At 42.7% G+C, this 24,215-nt stretch overlaps 2 protein-coding genes across 8 annotated transcripts in view; both read right to left on the reverse strand.

Moving 5' to 3' along the window:
* The window catches only part of LOC118511415 (Down syndrome cell adhesion molecule-like protein Dscam2), a 109,886-nt gene extending 107,500 nt beyond the window's left edge, over positions 1-2,386 (reverse strand). Inside the window, exon 1 of one of the 3 annotated variants that reach the window (XM_036054480.1) lies at positions 2,267-2,386. The gene's annotated coding sequence lies outside the window, so the exon portion shown is untranslated. Of the gene's footprint in view, positions 1-2,262 lie in introns of all 3 variants that reach the window. The other 2 variants (XM_036054485.1, XM_036054481.1) reach the window with 2 other exon arrangements.
* Positions 2,387-5,918: 3,532 nt separating this feature from the next.
* Positions 5,919-23,665, reverse strand: LOC118511419. 5 transcript variants are annotated; one of them, XM_036054499.1, is made up of 6 exons: positions 23,455-23,665; positions 21,950-22,048; positions 12,844-13,591; positions 12,411-12,517; positions 10,093-10,811; positions 5,919-6,979 (listed from the first exon to the last, which is right to left on the reverse strand). In XM_036054499.1, exons 2-6 carry the CDS (start codon positions 21,984-21,986, stop codon positions 6,134-6,136), a joined length of 2,457 nt encoding a protein of 818 aa, XP_035910392.1. In that variant the 5' UTR covers positions 21,987-22,048; positions 23,455-23,665; the 3' UTR covers positions 5,919-6,133. The 5 variants fall into 5 exon arrangements, with proteins under 5 accessions (XP_035910392.1, XP_035910388.1, XP_035910389.1 ...); XM_036054495.1 differs by having other exon boundaries at positions 12,411-12,520; XM_036054496.1 differs by having other exon boundaries at positions 12,411-12,520; positions 21,950-22,051.
* Positions 23,666-24,215: the final 550 nt, after the last annotated feature.

Here is a 24,215-nt window from a genome sequence, read left to right on the forward strand (position 1 = left end):
AATTAATATTCATTTAAAAAATTGTAATTTAAATAACAAATCATACAAAATCCATAATATGAGAAAAAACAATGAAACATTCAATGTAGTATGGAAACCAGATACAGAAATTAAATAAAGGAAATCAGTAATAATGAAAGAAAAACACAAACCTTTTCTGATTTATCCATACTATCCCAACAGCCAATTTGCTTCCACTTTCACGCATCCAACCACAAAACACGCATCAGCGAGGGTCATTCACTTTTCATTTTCAATCATTGTTCCCGTTTATCCTTGCTCGGCCAGTTCAAAGTCAAACCATACCGGACAGAAACAACGAAGGCTTTGGGGTTTCCTGCACTCCCTCACCCCACGAACGAATTGATTCCACATTTTCAAATCGCATGATTGAGAGGAAGAGAAAAAAAACTGCTCATCAGACAACGTTCGTTTTGTGGTTCTTTGATGATTAGCACCGTCTAGTCATCGTCGGCGTGTACCAGACACAAAACATTGTCTCATTTTCGGTACAAGGTTGACCGGCAGACAGTCGGACAGCGTGATGGGTTCCACAACGCAGTAGAAAAAAAAAACTAATTCAAACATAACTCCAACCAGCCGAGTACGGTTGCAAGCTGTTTGCTAGACTGTGTGCAAACCGGTCTGGTCCAATGTCTGGTTTCGGTTTGGTTTTGCTCTATCGCCAATGGCTAATAGCAAATGGAAATCGATTTTCGTTTTTATTTTGACGCAGGGAAATTTAAATAAAGATATGAATTAACAGTCTCATGATATTTCTTATTAAAATCGTCGAGTAAAGCTCAATGCAATTTTAAAACATCTTCAGTAAAGCTCTCCCAATTCATTCTACATTCGACCCTTCGAACTCTTAATCGAAAAATAATTATCTTGCCTTCAAAAAAGGTTTAAAAAAGGTCAGATTCACTCCATCTGGCAAAAAGCTAGTAGAAAAAGGGGGAAAACGTCCCAAATATCAAACTTTTTCCATCCACTGGCAACTCATCGGCACACCATCAATCACGTTCTCGCGAACATTTCGTACGTGAGAAAGCATCGCTTTACATACGACTAAATCTCCGTGCAATGTCGCCCGCTTCCACACTATTGATTTCAATTTTGTGACATTCGGTTTTTTTTTGCTTTTGCACTTTTCTTTTCTCCTTCTTTTTTAGGATGTAATTTTGTATGTTACCTACCTGTACACTCCCACGGATTTTTATGTTTTTTTGCTTTCATTTTCCTTTTCCCGCTGCAGAACAAGCTACAGAACATTTAACCGGATTTCTGGCTCTTTTTCGCTCTCAGCGACATCCAGCGATTTTAACACACACGCGCACAAACAAACACCATCACATAACCGGCAAAAACCCCGGCAGTACAACCGAGATTTCCATCGAACAACAACAACAACAAAAAACTGCAACCCGTGGCGTCCACTACTACTACTACCACTACTACACAGGCACGTGCTTTTTATTCCGCTTATCTTCAGCCAACCGCATCCACCGAAATCCACGTGAATCGATGCACCAGGTCGTCTAGTGCGTTTCGGGTGTTGAGCGGGATGGCCCACCCGCTCTAGTGCACCAAAAACCAGCACCACCACCACCAACTAGCACGCTGTGCCGGTTTGCACGCACACACCTTTAGCACCTTTAGAAGTTCGGTTTAGCGTGCGAGCTCTGCCGGTGAGTTCCTGTGCGCTATGCATTTTCTTGCAATTCTTCCTAGCACGCGGACAAAACAAACACCAGCATACACGATGCCATACATTCACAGGATGCTGTCAAGCGAGTGAGCGTGTGTTTGAGAGAGAGGGAGAGAGAGAACGGGACAGAAATAGAGAGTGAGTTAATTGAAAATGCATTTCCATCCTTTCCGTCCAGTGCTTTGCGCAAATGGAGGCGCCCGGTACCCGGTAAAGAAGAGGAGCTTCTTATCGTGCCGTGCACCAGAAGTGCAGAAGCCTCGAAAAAAAAGCCCGTTCTTATCGATCACCGAGCACGATGGTTAAAAGTGTGTGCTAAATGGAGCGTTATCCTATTTTCTTTACACACATGTATAAAACACTGGGCCTATATTTTGAAACTGATTTAATCGCTTAATTCTTTATCGAAACGGTGAGAGCACTGGTCACACTACCAATAAAATAAAAAAGTATGTTTAATCGATCGAATCACTCTGTGCATGGTAAAATCTAAAACAAATTTGGATAACATTTTCACGCTTTTAATCACTTTTATTTTAAATCTTACACACTCACTCATACACACTCACACACACAGTCGAAAAGAAACTTTACTAAGGAAGAGGAAGAATCATACTGAACAGTACATTTTCCCCCATTCGAACAGCACGATAACCATTTAGAGCACGTTGCATCACCGTCTGCGATAGGTTCAACACTGAGCGCTCGCACCGCAAAAGCACCCAGACTTCTCGTGCTTGTTCGGTCTGATCTCAGATTTCTGGTGTTTTTTTCCCTTGCTTGCTCCAAGCTGTGCCTAGTTCCAGTTTTTTTTTTGCCTCCCCCTACTCCTTTTCTGCCTCAACCTTCCAGTACAGAATGCAGTGAGCACGGTTTCTGCTTTTTTATCTACTTCAAAAACTGTACAACTACTACCTATGTGCATGTGATTGATGCGATTCTGATCCCGATTTACCGGCTACCGCGGTGAGCATCGGTAAGCTTTCCATCTCGTGAGATGAGAGCAGACTCACAAATGAACGAGAGGGTTCGATCTAGACACTCACTCGCTCGCTCACTCACTCAAAGCTCATCGCTCACGTACTGAGTTACTCACAAGCTAATGAAGCTCTCTCAATCTCTCGCTGTCGGTTGGCACGACAGCAACCTGGCACGGTGTCCTGCAACCGGAAGTGCATCGCTTGCACTACAACAAACCTTTGTTATATCGATTCAATCGGGCAGTTCAACTGAGAACGCTACATAAATCGTAGCGTCAGACCTGGGCTATAGCGCATGCCTTCTATTCACCCAAAACAAGCCGTACTCGGACCGTTCGGCTACGAGCTACGAGTCGCGATGATCGAGCAGAGCGCATTTTACTATTTACCGAGTCCGAACAACACCGATTTGGAACCATCAATGACGAGCGAACGGCAACCATTGGTTACCGGATTGCCGGCATCGCTCGGATTGCATTCTAGTGTATTGTATCCCGGGTGTATCATCATCATCGTCATCAACCATCAAACTGGACCGCTGATGCGCATCACAGCTTCCACTCGCTACACACGCTTTTAATGAAAGCATCGGGACGTATGTACATGCACACACACGCACCCCGTGTACTCGTACGGTGTACTCGTAGTGTCGCCATTCTGCGTACTATACGAGCTTCGACCCTCTTACTCGTGGTATCCCGCACCACGATTTCCCCCCGCCCGATCCGGTCGATGTCTTTTCGGGAGGCACAGGCTGGACATTATGCAGCCGGGGTGCGATGCTTAATACGCGTCACTGCAACGAATTTACGACGCTTTATCCGCCAAGGTGTGGATGCACCGGCGGAGAGCAGCAGTTTTGTCGTAATGCTTTTTCACCGAGCAAGCTTGTACTGAATGGAGCTGAGGCACCGCATTTAAGCGGTACGCTTTAAAATGCTTTAAGTGGCACAAAGGTGCGTTTCGAGTGTGTGTGGGTGAGTTTGTTTGCGGGGGAGTGCGTTTGAGCTTAAAGTGATTGAAATAATGGGACATACAAAAAAACGTTGCCTTTAATTTCTGCAAATTTTGTTGATTTTAACGTTCTCACTTAAATAAATGAGCTGTTCTCGGAAGGTGAGGGAAAACAGATTTCAAACTGATGGATCTTGCTGTAGTCAGTAACATAGCAACGACCTTAATTGATTAGTATTTGCGTTTTATTATTGCATTAGCACAGCAGTCAACTATTTTTACATGTACTGTAATACTTTAGACAAGATGTACGGTCTGGCCGAAACGAGAAATAATAAAAAGATACATTAAAAGGACTAAGGATTTTTCGAGGAAAGTTTTACTGAATCCGGTTACTCTCCGTCAGTGCACTCTCAAAAACGGATTGCGATGAGTTAAATATGCCCAAGTTTTTTACACAAATCAATTCTTTTTTTTTCATGATGGCTCTAGTAGGAGAAGTCTACTTTTGGAGAGATTATTTCATAAATTCGACAAATTAATTAAGAATACATGTCAAGAACTATCTTCAAGAAGTTGGTGTCGGAGATAAAAATGTTGTAAACATTACCCCTTCAGCAAGGGGTCTAAACATCTCGGTAATTTCCCTCTCGATGCAACATAATGTCCAGCAGATCTAATGTTTAATGATGTGCAGCTAAATTTGCTTCAGCAGTTTCTTTTGCCGCTAATTGACCAGAACGGATATCGGCTAATTATCAGGCCCTTTTTAAAATTTCATCTATAGTTTCTCTGAACCTGCTAAACAAATGCTCTCTCCAAATTTTCCTTTTTTTCTGTTCAGTATTATTTTAATTAAAACAAGACACCGGACCTCATCCGGCAAGGTGATAGTGGCATCGGTCTTTTATGGCAAGACCGGAGATCAAAACCAGACCGCCTCTTTATACGCAAGACTGACTATGCTGCTACAGGTAAAATCAAGTCACAATAAGCCGAAAATGGCAGGCCGAGGTTTAGTGAAGATACAGGTCTCAATCCGAGGTTGTAGAGCCAAAAAAAAGAGACTAGTTCAAGCGATTAGAGTTCTGTTCGCTGAAAATTTAAACCCATGTTTTAAAGTTTTTTGGAGGAAGACTTAAATGGAATCACTCCTTACGTGAACCGCAAATAAAGAGAGTTATTTTCATTGTACAACGTGGCACATTCAGCCGGTCTCTCGTTCAACTAACACACGCTCATTCTCATCATATTCATGCTGGATGATTTTTTATGCTGAAGATAAGTAGAAAACTGAACCTAACTGTTTGTCCAACCCAAGGTAACCTGAGCTTTTTAACGTGCTTGAAGATATTATAAACCTGAAGGGTTCATTCGGAAATGTCAGTGCAGTTTGAACTGCAGCTGGAATCACCCAGCAGACATGAGTGTAGTTTTGCATGAACCTAACACGTCTTGAAGTATTCAGATTTTTACAGAGTCATACTACTGCTGTAGTATCTCATTTATCTCTCTGCTACGGATGCATACGTCACTGCATTTCTTCAATTTTCGCTAATCTATTCCTCTTCAGTGCTCAAGTAGATCACCTTTTAAAATCTTCCCTTTAAGAAATAAACCCTACAATTCACACCTACAACAGCTCAAGCATCATTCACCGTGAACAACCATTTGCACCATCCCAAAACCAACCGATTCAACCGATTCCAATCAAACGACAAACTAAGACCGGCACTGTTTAACATAGCTATTGCTCAAGCAATAGAACCAACACAACGGTACAATCTCATTAAAACATCTTTCCACCTTCACGAACTACCTGCATCGCAAACGTAAAATTCGTATCGTGTAACAAGATGAATCAAATTTCCTTTCCCACTCGCGGATCTCGCTGATTGGATTCCAACATTTCCCGAGATAAAAAGTGTAATTCCACGTGCCAAAAGGTGCAAACCTAAAAAGGGGTGGGGTGGAGGGTAAAGCTTTCAGCGCACCTGCACCCAACCAAGCAAAAGGCTGGGAAAGATTAGAGAAATGATCAAGCAAAACCGTAACGCGATTCGATTGCAGGGCTGTTGCATACGGGACGAGTTTTGTTTCCTCCTTCGTTTTCCGACGTACCCAACTGCCAATGGGTTGAGAAAATTGAGAGTGAACGGAAGAAAATGGAACATAATCCATTGAATTGTACTTTTCCTTTGCTTCGCTATAAATAATCATGCTGTGGTGTTTTAAGGTCTGGAATGCACCGAATTAAATGAAGCACTTTATAATTGTTTGTATTCTTGTTTTGTGAGTTTTATTTTTCCATTTTGTGCTTTATTCTTACTCATAATCTCATCAGATGTATTCGAGCTGCTATTTTCATCCTTCAAATTTTTTTTTCTGTCCGCATTTTCCATTTTTCCCCATTGTTTGCCGTCGCTCGGTTCGCTTTCTTTACCGGTAAGCTTCTAATAAATTACATTAACTCTTAGCCGCTAGAGCACTAAGCCTTTCGCCAAAGTCGTCCCACACTGCCCAGCGGCACATCGTACGATGTGTAGGCCCGACGTCTTCGTTCGTCAAACAACCCTTGCCGGACGGCTTCATCGAACGCTCGCTTTTCTTGGGCATCGTTCAGGTAAAAGCTAAGCGAAGGTACCACCTGCAATACGGTAGTCGTTTTGTACCGGCGTGGACTCACGTTCGTTGAAGCCGGAATCGCCGATAGTACATCGCTTCTGCGTAGAAGTTGCTGGCTGTAAGGTGTACTACTGCTGCTGACCCGATTGTACCCCACCGGAACAGTGTGCGCCCTGTACTGATGAGCAGCATGTGTTCTGCTGGGGGCAGTATAAGGTAAGTTTGCCGGTCGAACATACGTTGGCTGAACGGAATCGCCTCTGTACACCGAGGGCGTTGGATAGCTGGTAGGGTAGAAGTTTTGCGCCCGTGTGTAGGAGTTGCTTTGCATCTGGTACGTGTTTTCCGGTACAACGGTCACCTTCTGGATGGGAAGCACTTTGCGCACCGGGGCAAACCGATGGCCAGCAGCAGAAGCGGATGGGTTAGTGTACTTTCTGTTGCCACCGATCAATACGGTGCGTGTTAGGGATGTGGACGGTGGTAAAACACCGGTCGGTGGGAGTATTGATCCTTGCTTCGGGACGCTGTGCGTTGTTTGATGAGGTGGTTGAATTGGTGTGTGCTGAGAAGTTGGCGTTTGCTGTGGTAATGTTTGTGACACTGGGCTTAGCTTTAAGGGAGTTGGTTGGTCGTTCCAGGAATGCACCAAATCTGCCTTTACCAGCTCGATATCCGTGGCAAAGGGGCTGGTATATTTTGGCTGGTTCTGTAAATAAATTGCAAAATAGGTGACAAATCAGCTTTTAATCTTTACAATCAATCAGTTAGAGTAAGGTATTATTAGGCAGGACAAAGTATTTGTTAGAAATACGCTAGAGCAATACGTGTCAGATATACAGAAGATAAAAGAATTCAGATTGTTTCTGGTCAATTAGGACAGGTTTTTGCAATGTTGGGATAATAAACATCGGAATTCAGATATTTCTCCTCGTAAGCACTTAAAATATATATTCACATCCAATAAGAAGCCAAAGCCACCAATTTTAGTGATTTTAGAACACATTTACCATTTTGTACCAAGATCTTTCAGATATCTGAGAAATCCTTTCCATATTTCAATAACTCAGTTCATCAGTTCAGTTCTCAGGCCACATGAAACTGAAGTTTTCTTCTAAAAATATGCGTTCTTGGAATTAACCGTAAACATTCAATTCAATTGTCACCAGGACATTTTTACAACGACCTTTAGTTAGTACAACAGTATGATATTTTGGTGATAAATGGAGTTATAAAGTAAAATTTGGTTGGCGCCGATCTTCACACGGCAGGACCGGTGTTCAACCGGTATTGCCTAGAGTTCAACTAGGCAGAATTGGAATATAGTCATTCCACCGATACAATTCAGGTAGACTGCTAGATTCTTCAGAGTTAACAAACATACCCTTACTTCCATAACCATAATTTTAAACGTTGTTTGGGACAAGATATATCGCATTGTTTATGGAATATCAAGTATTTGCTGAACAAAGCTATAATTATTTTGAATTAATTATAGCAGACAAATTTAGAGTATTTCCTGACAAAATGATAAAAATGATTTGTTTAAAAGAAAGATTCATTCTTTTTACTCTTTCTGTGTTCTCTCAAATACCTATTTAACTGTGTTTTTTAAGAGTTTCAAAATTAGCCCGGCATGGATCATTTTGACTTGAAATAAATCAACCGGAATAATATGCCAATAACTGAATTTTATTTTCAAAAATATAAGGTGAAAACCATCTAAATATGGTTTAACTAACCTTCATGAATTGCGCACTCTTTTTATTCTAGATAGTTTAAAAAATTAACCTAAAAATGGTAATTCCCTCCGCTCTTGTCGGTCGAAGGCATCCATTCCCATCTGTTTATTGCATTAGATTATTTCCCTTAAGCTTGTAATCCGATGTATTCCCTGAAGCACTCGCCGGAGCCGGACATATTGCCACTCATGCTGTGCTGCAAAATGTGCTTGGTCACAACTTTCACAACACCGGCTACACTTTCCGCATCCTTCGGCTCCCGGTACAAATCCTGTAAATCATCGCTTCAACTTTTGAGCGAGTGCTTACTCGAGAACTAACCCAAGCGCACAATGTTTCAATCATACATTTCACCAACTAGCTACCCTACCGAGGAACGGTTTCCCCATCCACAGACGGGACACAAGTTTTACCCCTCGTGTTTTTGCTTTATTGCTAGGAATTAGTTGGTGCAAAACTGTGCAAACAAAATCTCCTTCACCGGCTGTTCCTGCCGGCAACTCTCGATTAAGCGCTCCTCAATGATGCTTGACGTTCTTCAGCCTTTTTTCCCACGTCTTTTGCCGAATGGTCTATCGACTTGCTGGAAGTTGGATGTAAATTTCACACTACTGAAGCCGAAAAAACACCCAACTCATCCCACTGGAGCCACGTTCTATCTAATTTCCATGGCCGAAAGGCTCCAGCTTGTACCGTTTGCCCAAACATTCACACTGCGGTCACAGTGAAAGTGAAAAACGCTTACGCTTACCCATTTGTGCTGGCCGTCGCTCGCTCATTATCATCCCCTCATCTGTTCGGTGCAGAAGCCGACTCGATTATCGGCGGACGGGAAGGGGTTTTCGGTGCCGTAAAACTTTCAATGATACGGATCGGTGCCAGTCAAATAAGTGTGCCGAAAACTAAAACTGTGTCCCGAAAACTTCCGTCCGGGTGATAAATTAAACTTTCAGCTTATAATGAACCACCACATCGTCACATTGGTGTGACAAACCACAGCACTGTTGTCATCGTCCTCGTCGACGGCCCTAACAGCTGAGACGGACGAATAGCCCAAAGGGTTCGCACCAGCACCGGGAGTTTTGTGAGGGACATCATAATCATCTAAACTGCTCCAGGAAGGAGGTTGGGTGAAGGTTCTAAGCAAGCATCGTTTAGCATAGCTTAAGATGAGCCATCATTTTGGCATTCCGTTCGGAAACCCCTGAAGAAATCATAAACCCCACAAAAACCCCCGAAAGCTGATGTAATGTGATAAAGGTACAGCAGCGCACACACCCGGTAAAGCTTATCCAGTATCGAGCGACTACGATATCGTAACAAAAGTTTTGCAACTACATAAACAATGTGTCATTATCGTAAAGAGGAGCGCTGGCAGCTTCTTACTGAGAGCAGTTGCCCTGAGCTTGAGAGACATTTTAAGTGTACTGTCCAGGATAAAAGCTTTCTAATTCATTGCTTACTCTTTTTAAGGCTATTGAACTCCTGTGTGTTCGAGCTTTAACGTTGGCTTTAAATTTGGTAAGCCATTAAAGCTAGGTGTATTGGTTTCAAAAATCACAGAATCTTCAACATTCATCAACGGTTGGAAACAAAACTCCAGGAAATTAATTTTAAAATGTTCAAAATAGTTCAGCATCTTGGGTTCGTAAATTCGGAAAGAGCTCTTGAGGTGCAAAACCTTCCGTGAACAAATTTGAAACATGATGAAAGTTCTCATGAAGCGGTTGAGCAAAAAGGCAGTTCAAAGAAAAGAAATTGACGTGTTTCTTAAAAGTATACTAAAGAGAGTACTAACAAGTCAATCAAAACTTTAAGAAGAGATTGAAAATATCTATCTGTGAAGTATTTACGACTGTACTATGTTAACAACCAGAACAGCCTTTAAAATTCATTGTTTCTGAATAGAGAGATACATCATTTGCATTTAACACCAGTTTTTGTTGTCTATAATCACGTATGTCTTTACGATTTAAGCTCCCAATTACCATCATGTTAGTTTGCAGCTTTATAATATGACTTGGATATTGAGGCTCATCTATTGTTTCCAATTATCTATTGTAAAAACTACAATACTCACCACATCGCTAACTCCGAACGAGTCCGTTTGAGGACCTCCATACGACTGAGCTACTCCGTCCGCCGGTTTATTGAGCAACGTTGACCTTGCCGGATCAAATCCCGAATCCCGATCGGTGGACAATGTTCCCAGACTCGACACATACACATTGTCCAGCATGGGACGGTATGCATTCTCCGTTCCTCGATTCGTCTGAGGTCCAACGGAAGGACTGACACCTGCCTCGTAATTCGTCACCTCTGGACTGTAATCGTCCAAGTCTCCCGAATATCTCACTTTCGCGAATGGTGGTGGTTGCAAACCTGCTCCAGGGGTCACGAACCCATCGCTTCTTCCCACAGACGGTGACACTTTAACCTGCTCCTGTGGTCGCTCCTTTTCACCACCCTCGAAACGCTCCTCAATCACGCCCACCCCATCCATCATGTCCATCAGCGAGCGCATCGGGTAGGTAACCATCGACATGACTACGCTCATCATATCGCGCGGATTATCGCTCACCATCGATCGCCCACCCGCCATCCGGCCGATAGCTTCGTTCACGTGGTACAGACTTTCGCTCTCCTCGCACCGCACGTTCATGTACCAATCGCACACCAGATGGCGCTGGTTGAAGAGTGTTCCGTTCGGGCAGAGGAAAGCGAATCCACGCCCGGTCGAATCGGTGTTGGCGCACACACGGAACACTTGGCAGCGGGCCTCAACGTCGGCATAATAACCTGATCGAAAGGAAATGAAGAAAAGAGATTGGCAAAAAATGGTGTGAAAACGATAAGCGTAATAAAAAACTGTTCCTTCGAATAAAAACGGCGCCCTCGAGCCCTTTTCATATGCTAATTTGCATGCGCTTGGAAACGCGTATATCTGTGCGTGCTGGGTAAGGAGACTCTAGCAATATTGCAGGAACAAGACAGACCGAGCCGCTACTTTAGTCACCAAATGATGGCAAATGATCATCATCCCCATTGGCACAGAGCGTGCCCAACGGCAGGTCGTCGCGAGACGCAGTAGCAATTTCGTAAACCCACGCATCGATACAGATCTAATCGCAAGTCGTGGCTGCGCGTTTTTGTGTCGATGCGGCTGCCGGTATTTGCTTTCCTTCCAAAGCGCTGTATGGAGATTCCACATCCCACAAGCCTAGACAAAACGATCGTTAATAAATCATCCTGGTTCGTGTGCTTCGAGGCTGTGTTTTCGATTGGTGAGTCGGTTTTTTTGCGTTGTTTCCATTTAGTGTTTAAGGCATATTTTTCAAATCCCACTTTAACACAGACACACAGCAAAGAAGTTCACCCGTGTCAACCGAGTGCCGAGAGCTCATCGTTTGTGACATCTTATTTATGCAGCAACGCTTTGTCAGCTTTGCTGTGCGCCCGACGGAGGTGCCGGTCGCAGGAGGCCGTCATGATCGCTCCGGGTAGTAATAATGATGGATGCCCTCAAAAGTAGACTAGCATTTATAACGCTGTGCCCGTGTCAACTGGAGCAACACGAAACGTATTCATCTTGTGGATGAAGCTTCACCGGCGCAACCTTTCGGTGGGCATAATTAATGTGTGACGCTGGCAATCGTTGCTGAGCGGTGAGCTTGCTAATGAAGCGAAGAGGGTTTTTGTTTACAAATGAAATGAGATGCAAATGTATTATGGAATAGTTTTACAGGATTGATTTATCTTCCTTTTGGTTAAGGGTTCTCTTATCTATGATAGCTCGATCGGAACAATTTAGTAAATTGCCTAATTCCTCTTGGAATGCCTTTTGAGCGGTGGCATAGCTGAGCTCCGTGGCAAAGAATATAATCCTGACCAAAACATTAGATCGTTAGACGATTTTTAATTTCTAACATATTTAATTAAATACATAGTCTACCAGTGATACATATCTCAGTCATTAGGCTTTGTCACGGCATTTCTCGAATTAAGGAAAACTTCAGTTGTACATGTTTGAATAAAAACATTTGCCAATTGTAATATATATCTCAGAACATCATCTTCTCACAATACCAAAGCTCTAAAGGATTTTTTTAGCAATATTTAATTGGCTTGGATTCAAGTAAAAAATAAAATCCTGGTCACGGCACCAACCTTATAATTGAAATAAAAAACTTCTCTTGGCTTTGGCACATGAAAATAAATTGCCATAATTTATCAAATTTTGATCTCTCAAACATCTTTAAGGAAGAACCAAATAAGAATAAAAACCTGGTCATGTTACCAAACGTCTCACGATCTGCATCAACTACCTCTCCTGAGTAAACTCCCTCCCTTTTGTTCTGAAAATTGAATTTATATTCCCCTCCCACCACAGCTACTCACCATGATGGCGCTTATCGCAGCTAAACTGAGTCGTTGGTACGCTGCCCAATATCGGATAATCGACATCCGGTTCACCGGGCAGTGCCGAACGTAGCCGATCCGTCGTACTGCTGTCCCAAGCGAACAGGAAGTGCATGAAATGAAATTAAAAAATGACAACCAAAAAAAACATATTTACCAACCGCTTTTCTTTACCCACACCCCTGAAGCTTTCCACCCAAGCGATCCAAATGCCACAAATAAATGTCTGAAACGATCCTTTTCCATCTGGCATCCTGGGTGATTGTGTGTGTGTGTGTGTTATTTTCACCTCTTTAAATGAATCCAACAGTCGCCGTCCATTTTATTTCGCTCACCTGTGTGAACTCCCTTTTTGAGGGACTGACTCGTAGCAGAAAACTGGCAAAAGCTCACCCCCACCCCCAAAACTCACCTTCCTCCACTGCCGGTGAGCCTTCCCACCCGGCCGGATGTCGGAAGTGTGCGGCCGACATTTTGTGACACCGTTTGATCCGTTATCGAGGTCGTTAGGGACGGCTGCCACCGCTCGCCATTTGCTGGCGTCATTTCCTTTCCGTTGATTCGTTCTTGAAAATTCGTTCTCACCATCGCCGGCACCACGGTACCCACAAGCCCATTTGTAGCGACATTTTTCTCTAATGTTTCGCTTCCCTTATTGGTCACCGCCGGGCGTCTACCACCGCCCAATCCGCCGGCTGTCGTCACTTTGCCATCGGAATACGAAATCAAGTTGATCCTGCTACCGCCCCCTTCGTCCGACACGCTCCAGCCAGCTCTCTGTGGGCTATCTTCGGCCACAGCACCATCTGGCTTCAGCGGTTGCTGCTGTTGCTGTTGTTGATCGGCTTTTCCACCAAATGCCACCGACAATGGGACGGTATGCCCGTGCGTTAGGATCTGGTCCGGGCTCATGTGACCCGGGTCGAGCGGTACGACGGAGTAAAACTTTGGCGGGAGAAAGATGCGAGCCGGCTCCCGGAAGTCAAAGCCACCGTTTTTCAACATATCCAGAATGTTCCGATTCAGCATCACCTCCATCAGATCCATTACCGTTCGGATGGAGTTGCTGTTGCCGGCGCTGCTCGGTTCACTCACATGGCCACGTACTTCCCCGGTTCCGGTCAACAGCAGTAGCAGTGAGATGAAGCTCAGCACACAGCCTAAAGGAAGAAGAAGAAAAATGTGTTAAAAATCGTAGAAGGGGATAAAAAGGAGTGAAAGGAAACTTTTTCCCAGCAAAATGGAAATGAATCAAGGAGGCATCGTTTCGTGAGACGGATGTCGAATGGGTCAGCCATTCCTTGCCCGATCCCGTTTTGGTTCATATTTCAATCAAAAGGTTCACTTTTTGCTGTCCGCCTTTTTTGGGTGTAGTTTCCTTTCCCGAAAAGTGGAATCGAGTGTTAAAAACCGGGGCAATATTCTGCTGAAGCTGCAGTTTTGCTCTTTTATTTTTTGGACGAAAAGGACGAAGAGCGAAAAAAAAAAAACCCCGACACGGGCCCAACTAACTGTGACAATCTAATAAACTACGCAATGTCATCCCGTGCAACGACCAAAAGGATTCTCATGTAGCTTCCTCCAGTGAAAGTGGTTTGATGACGGTGCGCGAGTGTGCTATGAAGGCAGGAAGTGATGTCCCATGTGGTGGACAGTTTTTTCACTGTTTCTCTGTGATTTTTGTGCTTTGTTTGACGTCCAATGTAGCTGTAGTGAAATGAACAATAAATTATCCATTGCCAATGGGATGCAAAGGGAAATCAGACAAGAGAGAGTGTGTTCTTTGCAATACACTGATACAAACTCTCTATATATAATTCTATATATAATCTCTATAAATAGAAAATCTCTATATATAATTAGGATCTTGAATAGTAATACCTAGAACCAAACCTAAGATATCAAAAGTAGAACTCAAACAGTGACTGAGCCTTAACGAATATCCATCTATAAATAAACATCTACATGTTTTAAACAACTCGTGGAGACAGATACAAACTGCGAAGTAACTGACAGCCTAGAGGTTTTTTGTGAATGACTCTTACACGATCTGGGAAACAGTGAACAATGTATCACAGAAATCAATCTACAATCTTCATGATCAGCAACCATGTGAGAAGATTCAACTCAACTCAGGTTTTCCAAAGGCTTCACTAAGCCTTATAGAAGAAAATTTAGTAGATGTCTCCCGCCTGTTTGGTAAATGAATGTCCCTTTAGTAAATGGATGAAGCAGTTTAGTAAAAGATCCCGTGAGTAGTTTAAAAATTTATCCTAAACGCATTAGATGATAGTAGTCACCTTAAGCTTAGTCCTTGGCAATTCTTTTTTTTTCCTGGCCTAACGACCTCTTAGGTCATGCCTGCCATTTCTGGCTTACTAAACTTATTGTTTCCGCATGATTGGATAGCCAGTCCTAACTATGGGAATACAAGATGGGATTTGAACCCCGGTCCTGCCGTGAGAAGATCGGCGCCATTGTCTCTTCTTCTACCGGGCCGAGTCTTTGGTCTAGGCTTGCCATACCTGGCTATCTGTAGCCAGGATCTAAACCTTTTGGAGTCAACAAGTTTCTTCTTAGCCATGTGGGATAATTATCGTTGCCATTCTATTCCTTAAGCCATTTAGATTTAGACTTGATTTACCCGGAGCAAAGTAGTAAGTGTACGGGGAGGCGCTCAGGACGGGATCTGAACTCCGGTCCTGCCGTATGAAGCCGTCGTTATCGCTTCGACCACCGGACCGCCCCTTAACAGTATTTCAAATTTCTTCTTACAAACTGCAAATCCTTGAGAAGAAAACATTTGTTGAGGTTCTTTTAATCTCTCAGACACTGACATTTATTAAGCTTCAAAACTATTACTGAAGCTCAAAAACACCATAAACATGAAGAAGCGATATCATGGGTTCAGAAGCCAGCTCTAGCCATCCGTAATCGAACGATTTTTGAACAGAGCCCGGATGGGATATAAAATGCCGAGCATTAAGTTTGTTTACTGACATAAATACTATAGATGCCTTGCATAGGTTAAGTCCTAAAGCTTCCATTCTCCATCATTGATGTGAGTTTTGGTTACTCAAAATATCATAAAAGTAGACAACAGATGACTTCAGATCCTCATCATTACGGGTATAGAAAATACAAAAAAGATCTTTGACACCAATAATAATATTTATCTCTTGATAATTTTTCGCACGAAAATCGGGTAAAAAACAATTCTTTCTTATCTTTAATCCAAGCCCAATCAAGAATCTTTCCACCAAAATAATACTTAACACCACTTCGATCTTCCGATTCCTGATACAATTTTATGACCCATCCCACTCCACCTATCTTCGCCGCATCTCCCCCACTTATCTCGAGATCTTAAACATAACACTCACCCAGCCCCATGAACCCCCCCTCAAACTTCGATTAAGATCAAGCTGCTATTTATGTCGCGCTGGCCGTAAACGAGCGGTTCAAACACCTCCCATTTCGAACGACCCGTAACATCACACCCGGATGTTGATGGCCATTATTCTACCCTGTCCACGACCGAATCCAACGCGCGAAACTAATTAGAATCCCGGTCGAACCTGTGGAAAAGACCCTGTCGTCCTTGGAACCGAATTTACATCCATTTTCACCGTGCGGGGTCGTAAAAAATTACAGCACGAGCATTAACGAGCTATCCAAACGCCCGTCCCAAATACAAATACAACCACAACGCCCAAACATTCTCAAAGTTATCGCTAAATCCCTCGCAAACCAATGGACGGAGTCAAACGGAGAAGCTTGCTGCCGATTGCGTTTGAAATAGATCAACGTATGTCGGCGTGCTTGTGGTGGAAAGCTTAGACCGCTAAAGAAAAGTGGATTCGTATCCAATTCCAGACCAAGCAGCAAACAGAGACATTCCACAAATTCTCGTTTAATTTACCAATTTGTGATTTTCGCTGGGCGCTGAATGTGTGGGCAGCCCCCGCATTCTTTGTGTGGCTGTGCGATTGTGCCAATGTTGCCGATCAATGCTGAGTGTTGACAGTGGGAAGACGTAAAATGGCAGTGATAGGACGCACTGCCGAGACGGCAAGACGTATGATAAATCCGTCCCACATCCCAGGCTCCTTTCCGACAAACCCGGGCCAGCCCTTTAACACGGCGAGAGCAAACAAGATAAAATCAATTATGCAAATGAATGATGGAGGTTTCGAATCGGACATTAAATTATTGGTGACAGTGAAGAATACGCAGAAACGGGCGCAAAAACCCCAGACAGAAGCGAAACCCGAAGCCGGCCCAGTTCTTTTGGCAGATGAAGAATCGTTCCCAAAAATGTGTTCCAATGGTATTGATTTTTCCCATTTATTTAACAACTGTTCGAAATTGGGTATCCACGGAACCGTCGTCTCACCACCTGCTGGGAATACGTTGGCATCCTTCTTCGCAGGGTAGCGTCCTTAATCGGAGTGCTTTTAAAATGGAAGGGAAATTAAAGGATTGTGTTTCATTACCCATCGTCCGTGAACACGCCACGAAGAGCGTGCAGACCAGGCTAAGGCAATAAAACTGTTGAACAGTTTTAGGGCACGCAAAGGGATGTCATAATTGAAGCGAAGGATGTGAGGAGCTGTTTCATTAGCAAACGCTCTGACCAGCACTCTTCCTTTTTCACTAGAAGCCATTAAAAATTGTAGACTTAAGCGTGATTAAACGTTTAGAATGATGGACGAAAAAAGGTAAGATTCCTTTGGAATGATTTTGGAAGCTTTTGAAGTGGCTCACATCCTGTTCAGTTCGTTCTAGCGTCAGGAAGGTTAATATACGACAAACGATTGTTCACTTGTGTTAAGTATGTTTATAATCAGAACTTTGATAAAACGAACGCTAAAAACTACGATCGCATGAACTGAATATTCCATATCGTTAAAAGAATAAAAGCTGTAAACCTGTACATTTCTTAAAAACTCTCGAGGAATATGTTCCGAAGAAATGGAAATTGTGATGGGCCTGAGGGATCTAAACCTTTTGAAATGAGCCATGATTTAACTTCTGGAGGCAACAAGTTTCTTCTTAGCCATGTGGGAAAATTATCGTGGCCATTCTGTTCCTTAAGCCATTTAGACAAGATAGAAGAGGGTAGATAATTTATAGTTACAACAGGTACCTTCTCACACTGCATTATGGCAAACTAACGCTATTTATAAAACCAGTCTTTAATAAATCAATGAGATCGAATGTAACGCTTATCAATAGGGTACGATCGATCAATCCAGTGTTAAAAGTCGCTCAAATCATTTTCAGCCAGATTAAAACTTAACCAAGCCCAACTGATAACAAAATGGGACTAAACAGTGCTAGAATGTTGAAATCCAAGCTTTCTCTTCTTTTACCTTTTTCCCTTTTTTTTTTACTAATTTGAACTGCTCCAACCGAGCAATACGTCCAGGCCGTTTTTCATGAATAAAAAACTACTCGGACTCAAACGGTCAACTGACCGAATACCCTTATTGCTACAAATATCGATCGATTTGAAACACCTATTCCTTTATCATTTAAATTATCTAGGAAAAGTTGTGCAGAGCACATTAATCTGCCCATAATCATAAACAAATATCTTCCTAATATGACAGCGTCCTGCCCCTTTGCATACTATATTAAGCACTACCCCTCAAAAGAACATGAAAAGTGATTTTGAGTGGGTTTGAAAATTGTCATAAAATTTTATGCTGCATTAGTTATACGAACAGGGAGCGATTTGACACTGGTACAGCACACACTGGTTGCTTCTATCATTAATTTCTTCTTAAATCGAAATCGAAAACCACTCCGAATCCAGCATTTTAAGGCACACGTTTAACGAGTTTCATAAAATAAATCACAGCCCTTTTTTGCACTCTCACACATACAAAAACGAACCTTTTTCTGCATTTGAATGTGAAGCAAACCGGTAAGCACGACGAAACAAAAAGCCACTCCAAACAAAACGAACACACTTCCAGTGCGGTCGCGGTGCGTGTCGAGAAAAAAATCTACTACACAGTCTACAACTCAATAAACAAACATGTTGACACACATTTGTCAGCCTTCTTTACGACGTCCCAAAAGGGTCGTAAACATTAAAATATGCTCATTTGAATTTTTATATTTATCATAATTACATGCCGGGCGGCCGGGCGGGCTGCCAGCAGTACGAAACCGTATCGACACTCGTACGACGACGAACTTAAAACCCGTCCCAGTGGCTGCGTGTAACTGTCTTTCACGGTGTTCCCTACGCGGGAGACTTGGGTGACATATGGTACGCATAAGCGACGAACCCGTCCACTTGATCGACTCCGATCGATCGACGAAACGCTCGCCAGTCAGTTTACCCTCTCGTTCGGGGGTAAAGTGTATGGTTTGGGATTTGGGTTTCGTTTTCATCAGCATGCCTTTACATCTTCTATTTTACCGAACCGGATCTTTTCGACGGTATGGCGTAACCGTTCTGGCGCCAACCGGCTCAAGAAGCCGGCTCGAAAGCCGGGCGGCATGTTGTTATGTCTAGCAATGAAATTCTAGCATCTGAAGGCTGTCTTGTCACACATCCGCCTTCTAGTGGGAAGGTTTTAAGGAAGCTCACCGGTCGATTAGAAGTGTGAGCCATAAATTCATCTCCTTGAACTTGAACCATCCCGGGCTTGAGGATGGCTTGTTAACCGGATCCTAAGGATGTTGTTGGTTGGCTGGAAGTGTTGATTGATGACAACGAGGGAAATGGGAGAGAAAGGAGGGGAGGGCAAGCTGCCTCACACATTGTTCATGCGCAAACAAACACACACGCAAACGAGCGTTCGAGCGATTGCGTGAGAATAGTCAAATGATGAGCCGAATGATAAGCCGTCAGCGCTGTAGTTTGGGCGCAAGCACTAAAAGCCTAGGCTTAGCATAAATTACACCACCATATGGGATGGAGAAAACACGACGTGAAACGGTTAAGCGCCAACTTGTGGCAGAGAAGCATAGGCATTGTTAGACGTTGGACCACCCTCAGGACACGGACATCAGCTTGTTGCTTTAACGATTCATTTTTAAGCTTAAAGAATTTCCGTTCATAATCGGACGGTTAAGGAATGGAATGTGCGAAGTGTTAATTTTCATGAGGGGTCATTAGTCTTTGCGTGATAACTTTAGCCGCAATAATAGCAATTAGAAGTTTAAAATATCCTCTAAAATCTATCTTCTCATGAAAAATGGCATTGAACAGCTTAAAGTAGATCCAATTAGCAGACGCCCTCCAGATTCGATCAACATCCCGCGGTGCAAATGATTAAAAGAAATTAATTCCACTTTCAAAAAACCCGAAAACCAACCTTATCGGCCAGAGCCGAAACAGTTTACATTCTTCTCAAACCAAACGACGGGGGGAGAAAACGAAAAACAAAGGGCAATTCCTGCGCTCATAAAACCAACACCGGTTTTCTGTGCATTCTTACGAGAGTGAAAACTAATGTTCCACTTTAACGATCGGTCTGAAAAGCACACTCACACTTTTCGCCCCATACGAGCAGATGTCTGGACAAAATTGGTGTCCCCACCGTCATCTCGGAACAGATTACCGGCACCTGTCGTTTTAATAAAATCGAATTCCAGGAGGCTTTAAGGCAAGCTTCAAAAGGTTGTTTTTTCCCGCATCAGGTGCAAAAACAAAAAAACGAGAATACAAACTGTGCTCATTATTTGATTGACTTAGACGATAACCTATTCGCTATGAAATTGAATTTTGGGACAGAGTTGATAGATCCTTTCTTCGACTGTTCTCCCTTTATGAGGGCTGATCTAGTCGGTAGGGATCAAAAGCGGCTGAGAAGGATTTATTCTGCAATAGTAATAAAATGGTCTAATAAATTTAATAGAAGGGATAAACGTTATAAAAATAAAGCTTTGTCGGTGAATTTTTATTTTGAATGAGAAGCCCTCTTAGCATTAAGTATATTTGCAACCTTTTAAAGCTCCTCTGACATTGGTAGCACAATATTGTTAAAAGATAGCTAAGGAATATTGTTAAAAGATTGAATTTTATCGAAACAACTAACACAATTAAAGTTACCTAAGACTTCTTCACATCTCCCTCGCATCTAGTTTGAAAGTATTAATCAAAACTAAAACGAATGTAGCATAAATAGAAAGAAGTTTAACATTGATAACAAAATAATATTATTAAGAAGACAAAATTATAGTTACACGGATATAAAAATACAAAAAAATGAAAAAAAAATGTTTAGGATGAATTAAATTAATAAATAAATGCACAAATCAATAAGGAATTGGAATTGGTAAGTAAAATAAATAAAATTAGAATAAACAATGCTGTTCCAATGTATCCAAAACCCGAAACAGAAAATTAATTTATTCCGCAATAAATAAATAAAAAAAAGAACAAAACAAGATTCAAATTAAAAGTAAACGGATAGAACAATCAAATCAGAACAAACTTGGAACATTTATAAACTCAAATAAATAATATTTACCAGTTGCTTTAAAAAAAATTATCGAAAGTAGGGAATGAAAGAAAATAATAATCAAAGTCAAGTCATAAATCATCCAGCACAATAAGAGAAATAATAAAATAAAAAAATTACTAGAAGAGTAAATCCAATAATACACCGCACATAAAAAACAACAAGAAATAAATGTAAGACGAACAGAATTATGCAAAACAAAGCGTACAACCCATTTACGCATCATATCAATCTGCTCGTTCTACACCTCAACCAAGCAAGCAACAAGCTATTGGTTGGATTGTTGGCCATGCTCTATTCTGTTACTTGTTTTTTTTTTGCCTCCTGCTGATACACCTGAGGTATCACGGAAAAAGAGCACAAAATCATGCAAATTGTTTTCGTTTGCGGTACGACAGGCAAAAACAACCACAACAAGCATGGTAAAACTTTCCCCCACTTTAGCTCCGTAACATCATAATCTACCGAAACGATTGAGAGCTTCAAAGCGTATATTTTAAGCAAAACATGCTGTTTTCCGTTTTGCTTTTCCTTCCTTTACTTCAGCTCTAACAGACAGACAGAACGCTTCCTGATAGCGTTAAGATGCTGGTTGGGAGAAAAAAAAATGGAAACGAAAAAGTGATGCACCTTAGCATCCCGCAGACAAACACATAACCATGTGCAAGACAGATTGAAAGGCATGAGAAGTGAAGCTCCCGGCAAGGCACCCCCACGAAAAAGGTGATGACGGACAGATGACTCTTCCACTCTATTTCCGCATTTCGCAAACATAACCACAACGGGCATTGCCAAATTCGATTCATCCCGAACGGATCGTGAAAATTCGAGCGCGCACTGTTGCTCCGGCCACAGAGAAAGCCAAGAAAGGGGCGATGCATCCTGGCGCTGGTGGTTTTGCACCGGGAGCATTCTGTTATGCTAATTTTTCCAACCGTTGAACTTTCTCTATTCGAGCTTCCGTGTTTTTTTTTGTTTGTTCTGCTTTTCCTTCATTTTCTCAAAAAAGTTCTTAGTGCATACGTTACTTACAGTTCACCGTGCAGCCGTCCGCCAAACGTCGTGGCATCGTTGCTTTACTCCTTAGCTGTACAGCGTTCCGCAGAAAAAAGACGACTACTCCACGATCTGCTGCTTGGATGGGGAGGGGGAAAAAAGTGGGTAAGAAGAGGGTTGATGGGGGGATGTGGAAAGGAAAAATCGAAACCACAGAACAGAATGCACTGCACCCACGAGAACACACACACAAACACTGGGCCCCGTAGAAAGAAAAAAGCAAACGGATGTTCCGGATTGTACGTGGAAACCGGAGCTTGGAAAAATGGAAATAACAGTGACACGAGAAAAATCGTACCCGGAAAAGTCACTTCCCCTGTTCCTGCTACACAGATACACCTCGAGTGCAGGAAGAATGTGATGATGCACTTTTGCAGCGTTTGGAACACATTTCAAACGAACCGGAAAAATCGTACCAAATCTTCGCGACGTGTCGGTGCCGAAGATTTGTTCGTGTGGTACGGTGTGCAGTAGTAGCGGGTGGAAGCATCCCGTTTTATACAATAAAGCACTTAAAAATCCATAAATCTAATTTCACTCGAATTTCGTCGGGTTGGGTGGCGTTGGCGCGAAACGAGCAGGGGGATCCACGATTTTCACATCGATGCAGCGGTTTGTGCAACGGGGTGTGCACCCTTTCTTACCAACGTGAACCCAGTATGAAGTTGCCAAGGAATGCTGCCACCATAACGTGATGCTGCCCTTTAGAGAGTCTTACGTTTTGGGTGGCAAGAGTCTTGCTAGTCTATTTCTTTTATTTTTTCTTCAAAACCACCACAGCAAAAACCCACTCGCTTTGGAGAAGGTTATGTGCCTTTTGGATGTTTTACAACTTCACCTTCACACAATCCAGCTGCATGCTCAACCTGCGGCCACAAACCCGAGCAAAACCCGTGCTGGAAACTGGAATCAAAATGCCACAACACACACACATTCAGCCGGGTCTGCCCGGGCTTGAAAATGGATGGTAAAGATTTGCGGTCGAAACATTCGCGCGTGACTTATGCCTTTCGGTAGTGAGTTTAAGCTCCTTGACTTCGTGGGTTAACGGGAGGGAAAGAAGCAAATGTTCTCCTTCGCTTTCGATGTCCTTTTCGTTCCTGGTTTTCTTCACTTGTTCGAGGTAGGGTTGTGTCTTGAGCCCGAATCACACATGAATCACACCAGTAAGCTCTGCGGTTCGATTATCTCTTTACATGGGGCCCGTTTTTGAATACACCTGCCTTAGCCGTGGTGTCTGCTTGGGGAAATATTTCAAACCAAGCTGCGGGATAAGAACGTTCTGCTATGGTCGTTTAAAGGATTTCCTTTTCGCACGCCCGGCAGCACTGAGCGAACTAATGGGGCATAACTGAATCACATCCGGGCAGCTGTTTATCGAGTCCCTGTTTTATTGAGCCCGTAAAGGAGCGCAAGTTGAAATATTTTACGGTTGCCAGTGATAAGGTGTTTGATGTAACTTCCAATTTAAATAAACTCACTTTAAATCACTTTTCTGCACTACTACTTTTTCTTAAATAAATCACATAAGCACTAGAAACACTTTTCTTATTTTCCTATTTTCAACTCACTCACTCACGAAATAACGAAAAACTAAAGCTTCACTCCGGTTACGATCGACGAAGGGTTCGTCGCCTGCTGCCCGGTTGCTTACCGCTCGAAGCGCCACGATCGACTGATGGTGTAACGATAAGATGGTTGGTCTTTTTTCGGTTTTTTGGGGAAGCGAAACTGCTTGCCGATCTGCGATCGGCACGACACATCGATCGACACGGCACGACACATCCGCGACAGTGTTCCGAGTAGAGGATCGCGCGCGCGCACGCTCGCTATCCTCGGCTATTTTTAGGGACGACTACCGATCAGATGGGACGAAGGCAAGAGTGGGTGGGTATGTGGTGGTAGAGCAAACGCGCGATCATACGCACCAGTGAAGCGATGTGATTTTGAATATAATATGTCGTTATATGTGAGCATCGTATGTTACAGAGTATCTATAAGATGTGGTCTATGTCTATCCAAGGCAAACAAACACAATTCGACTATTTTTTTTCTTTATTCAAGCCTCTTTAGACTAATTTTATTGGCAAATTGTATTTTAAATGTAGTTGTTGCTTAATATTTATATTTTCCTAGCGATGTTTATTGTGAATGATCTTATACTATGGTTGTTCAGGTTAAAGTTCCGAATGTGTTTAGTACAGTACATTTACATTACATGACATTGAGTACATTTTAGTTC

This window comes from Anopheles stephensi, chromosome 3 (assembly GCF_013141755.1).
Source record: "Anopheles stephensi strain Indian chromosome 3, UCI_ANSTEP_V1.0, whole genome shotgun sequence".
NCBI classification, from domain to species: Eukaryota; Metazoa; Arthropoda; class Insecta; order Diptera; family Culicidae; genus Anopheles; species Anopheles stephensi.

Coding starts and splice junctions, on each gene's coding strand:
- LOC118511419 (XM_036054495.1), bottom strand. CDS start 21,986: ATGCCACGACGTTTGGCGGACGGCTGCACGGTGAACT. Junction 10,812..12,410: donor CTGCGATAAGCGCCATCATG/GTGAGTAGCTGT, acceptor CCTTTCGATCAG/GTTATTATGCCGACGTTGAG. Junction 6,980..10,092: donor CGTTCGGAGTTAGCGATGTG/GTGAGTATTGTA, acceptor ATTTATTTACAG/AACCAGCCAAAATATACCAG.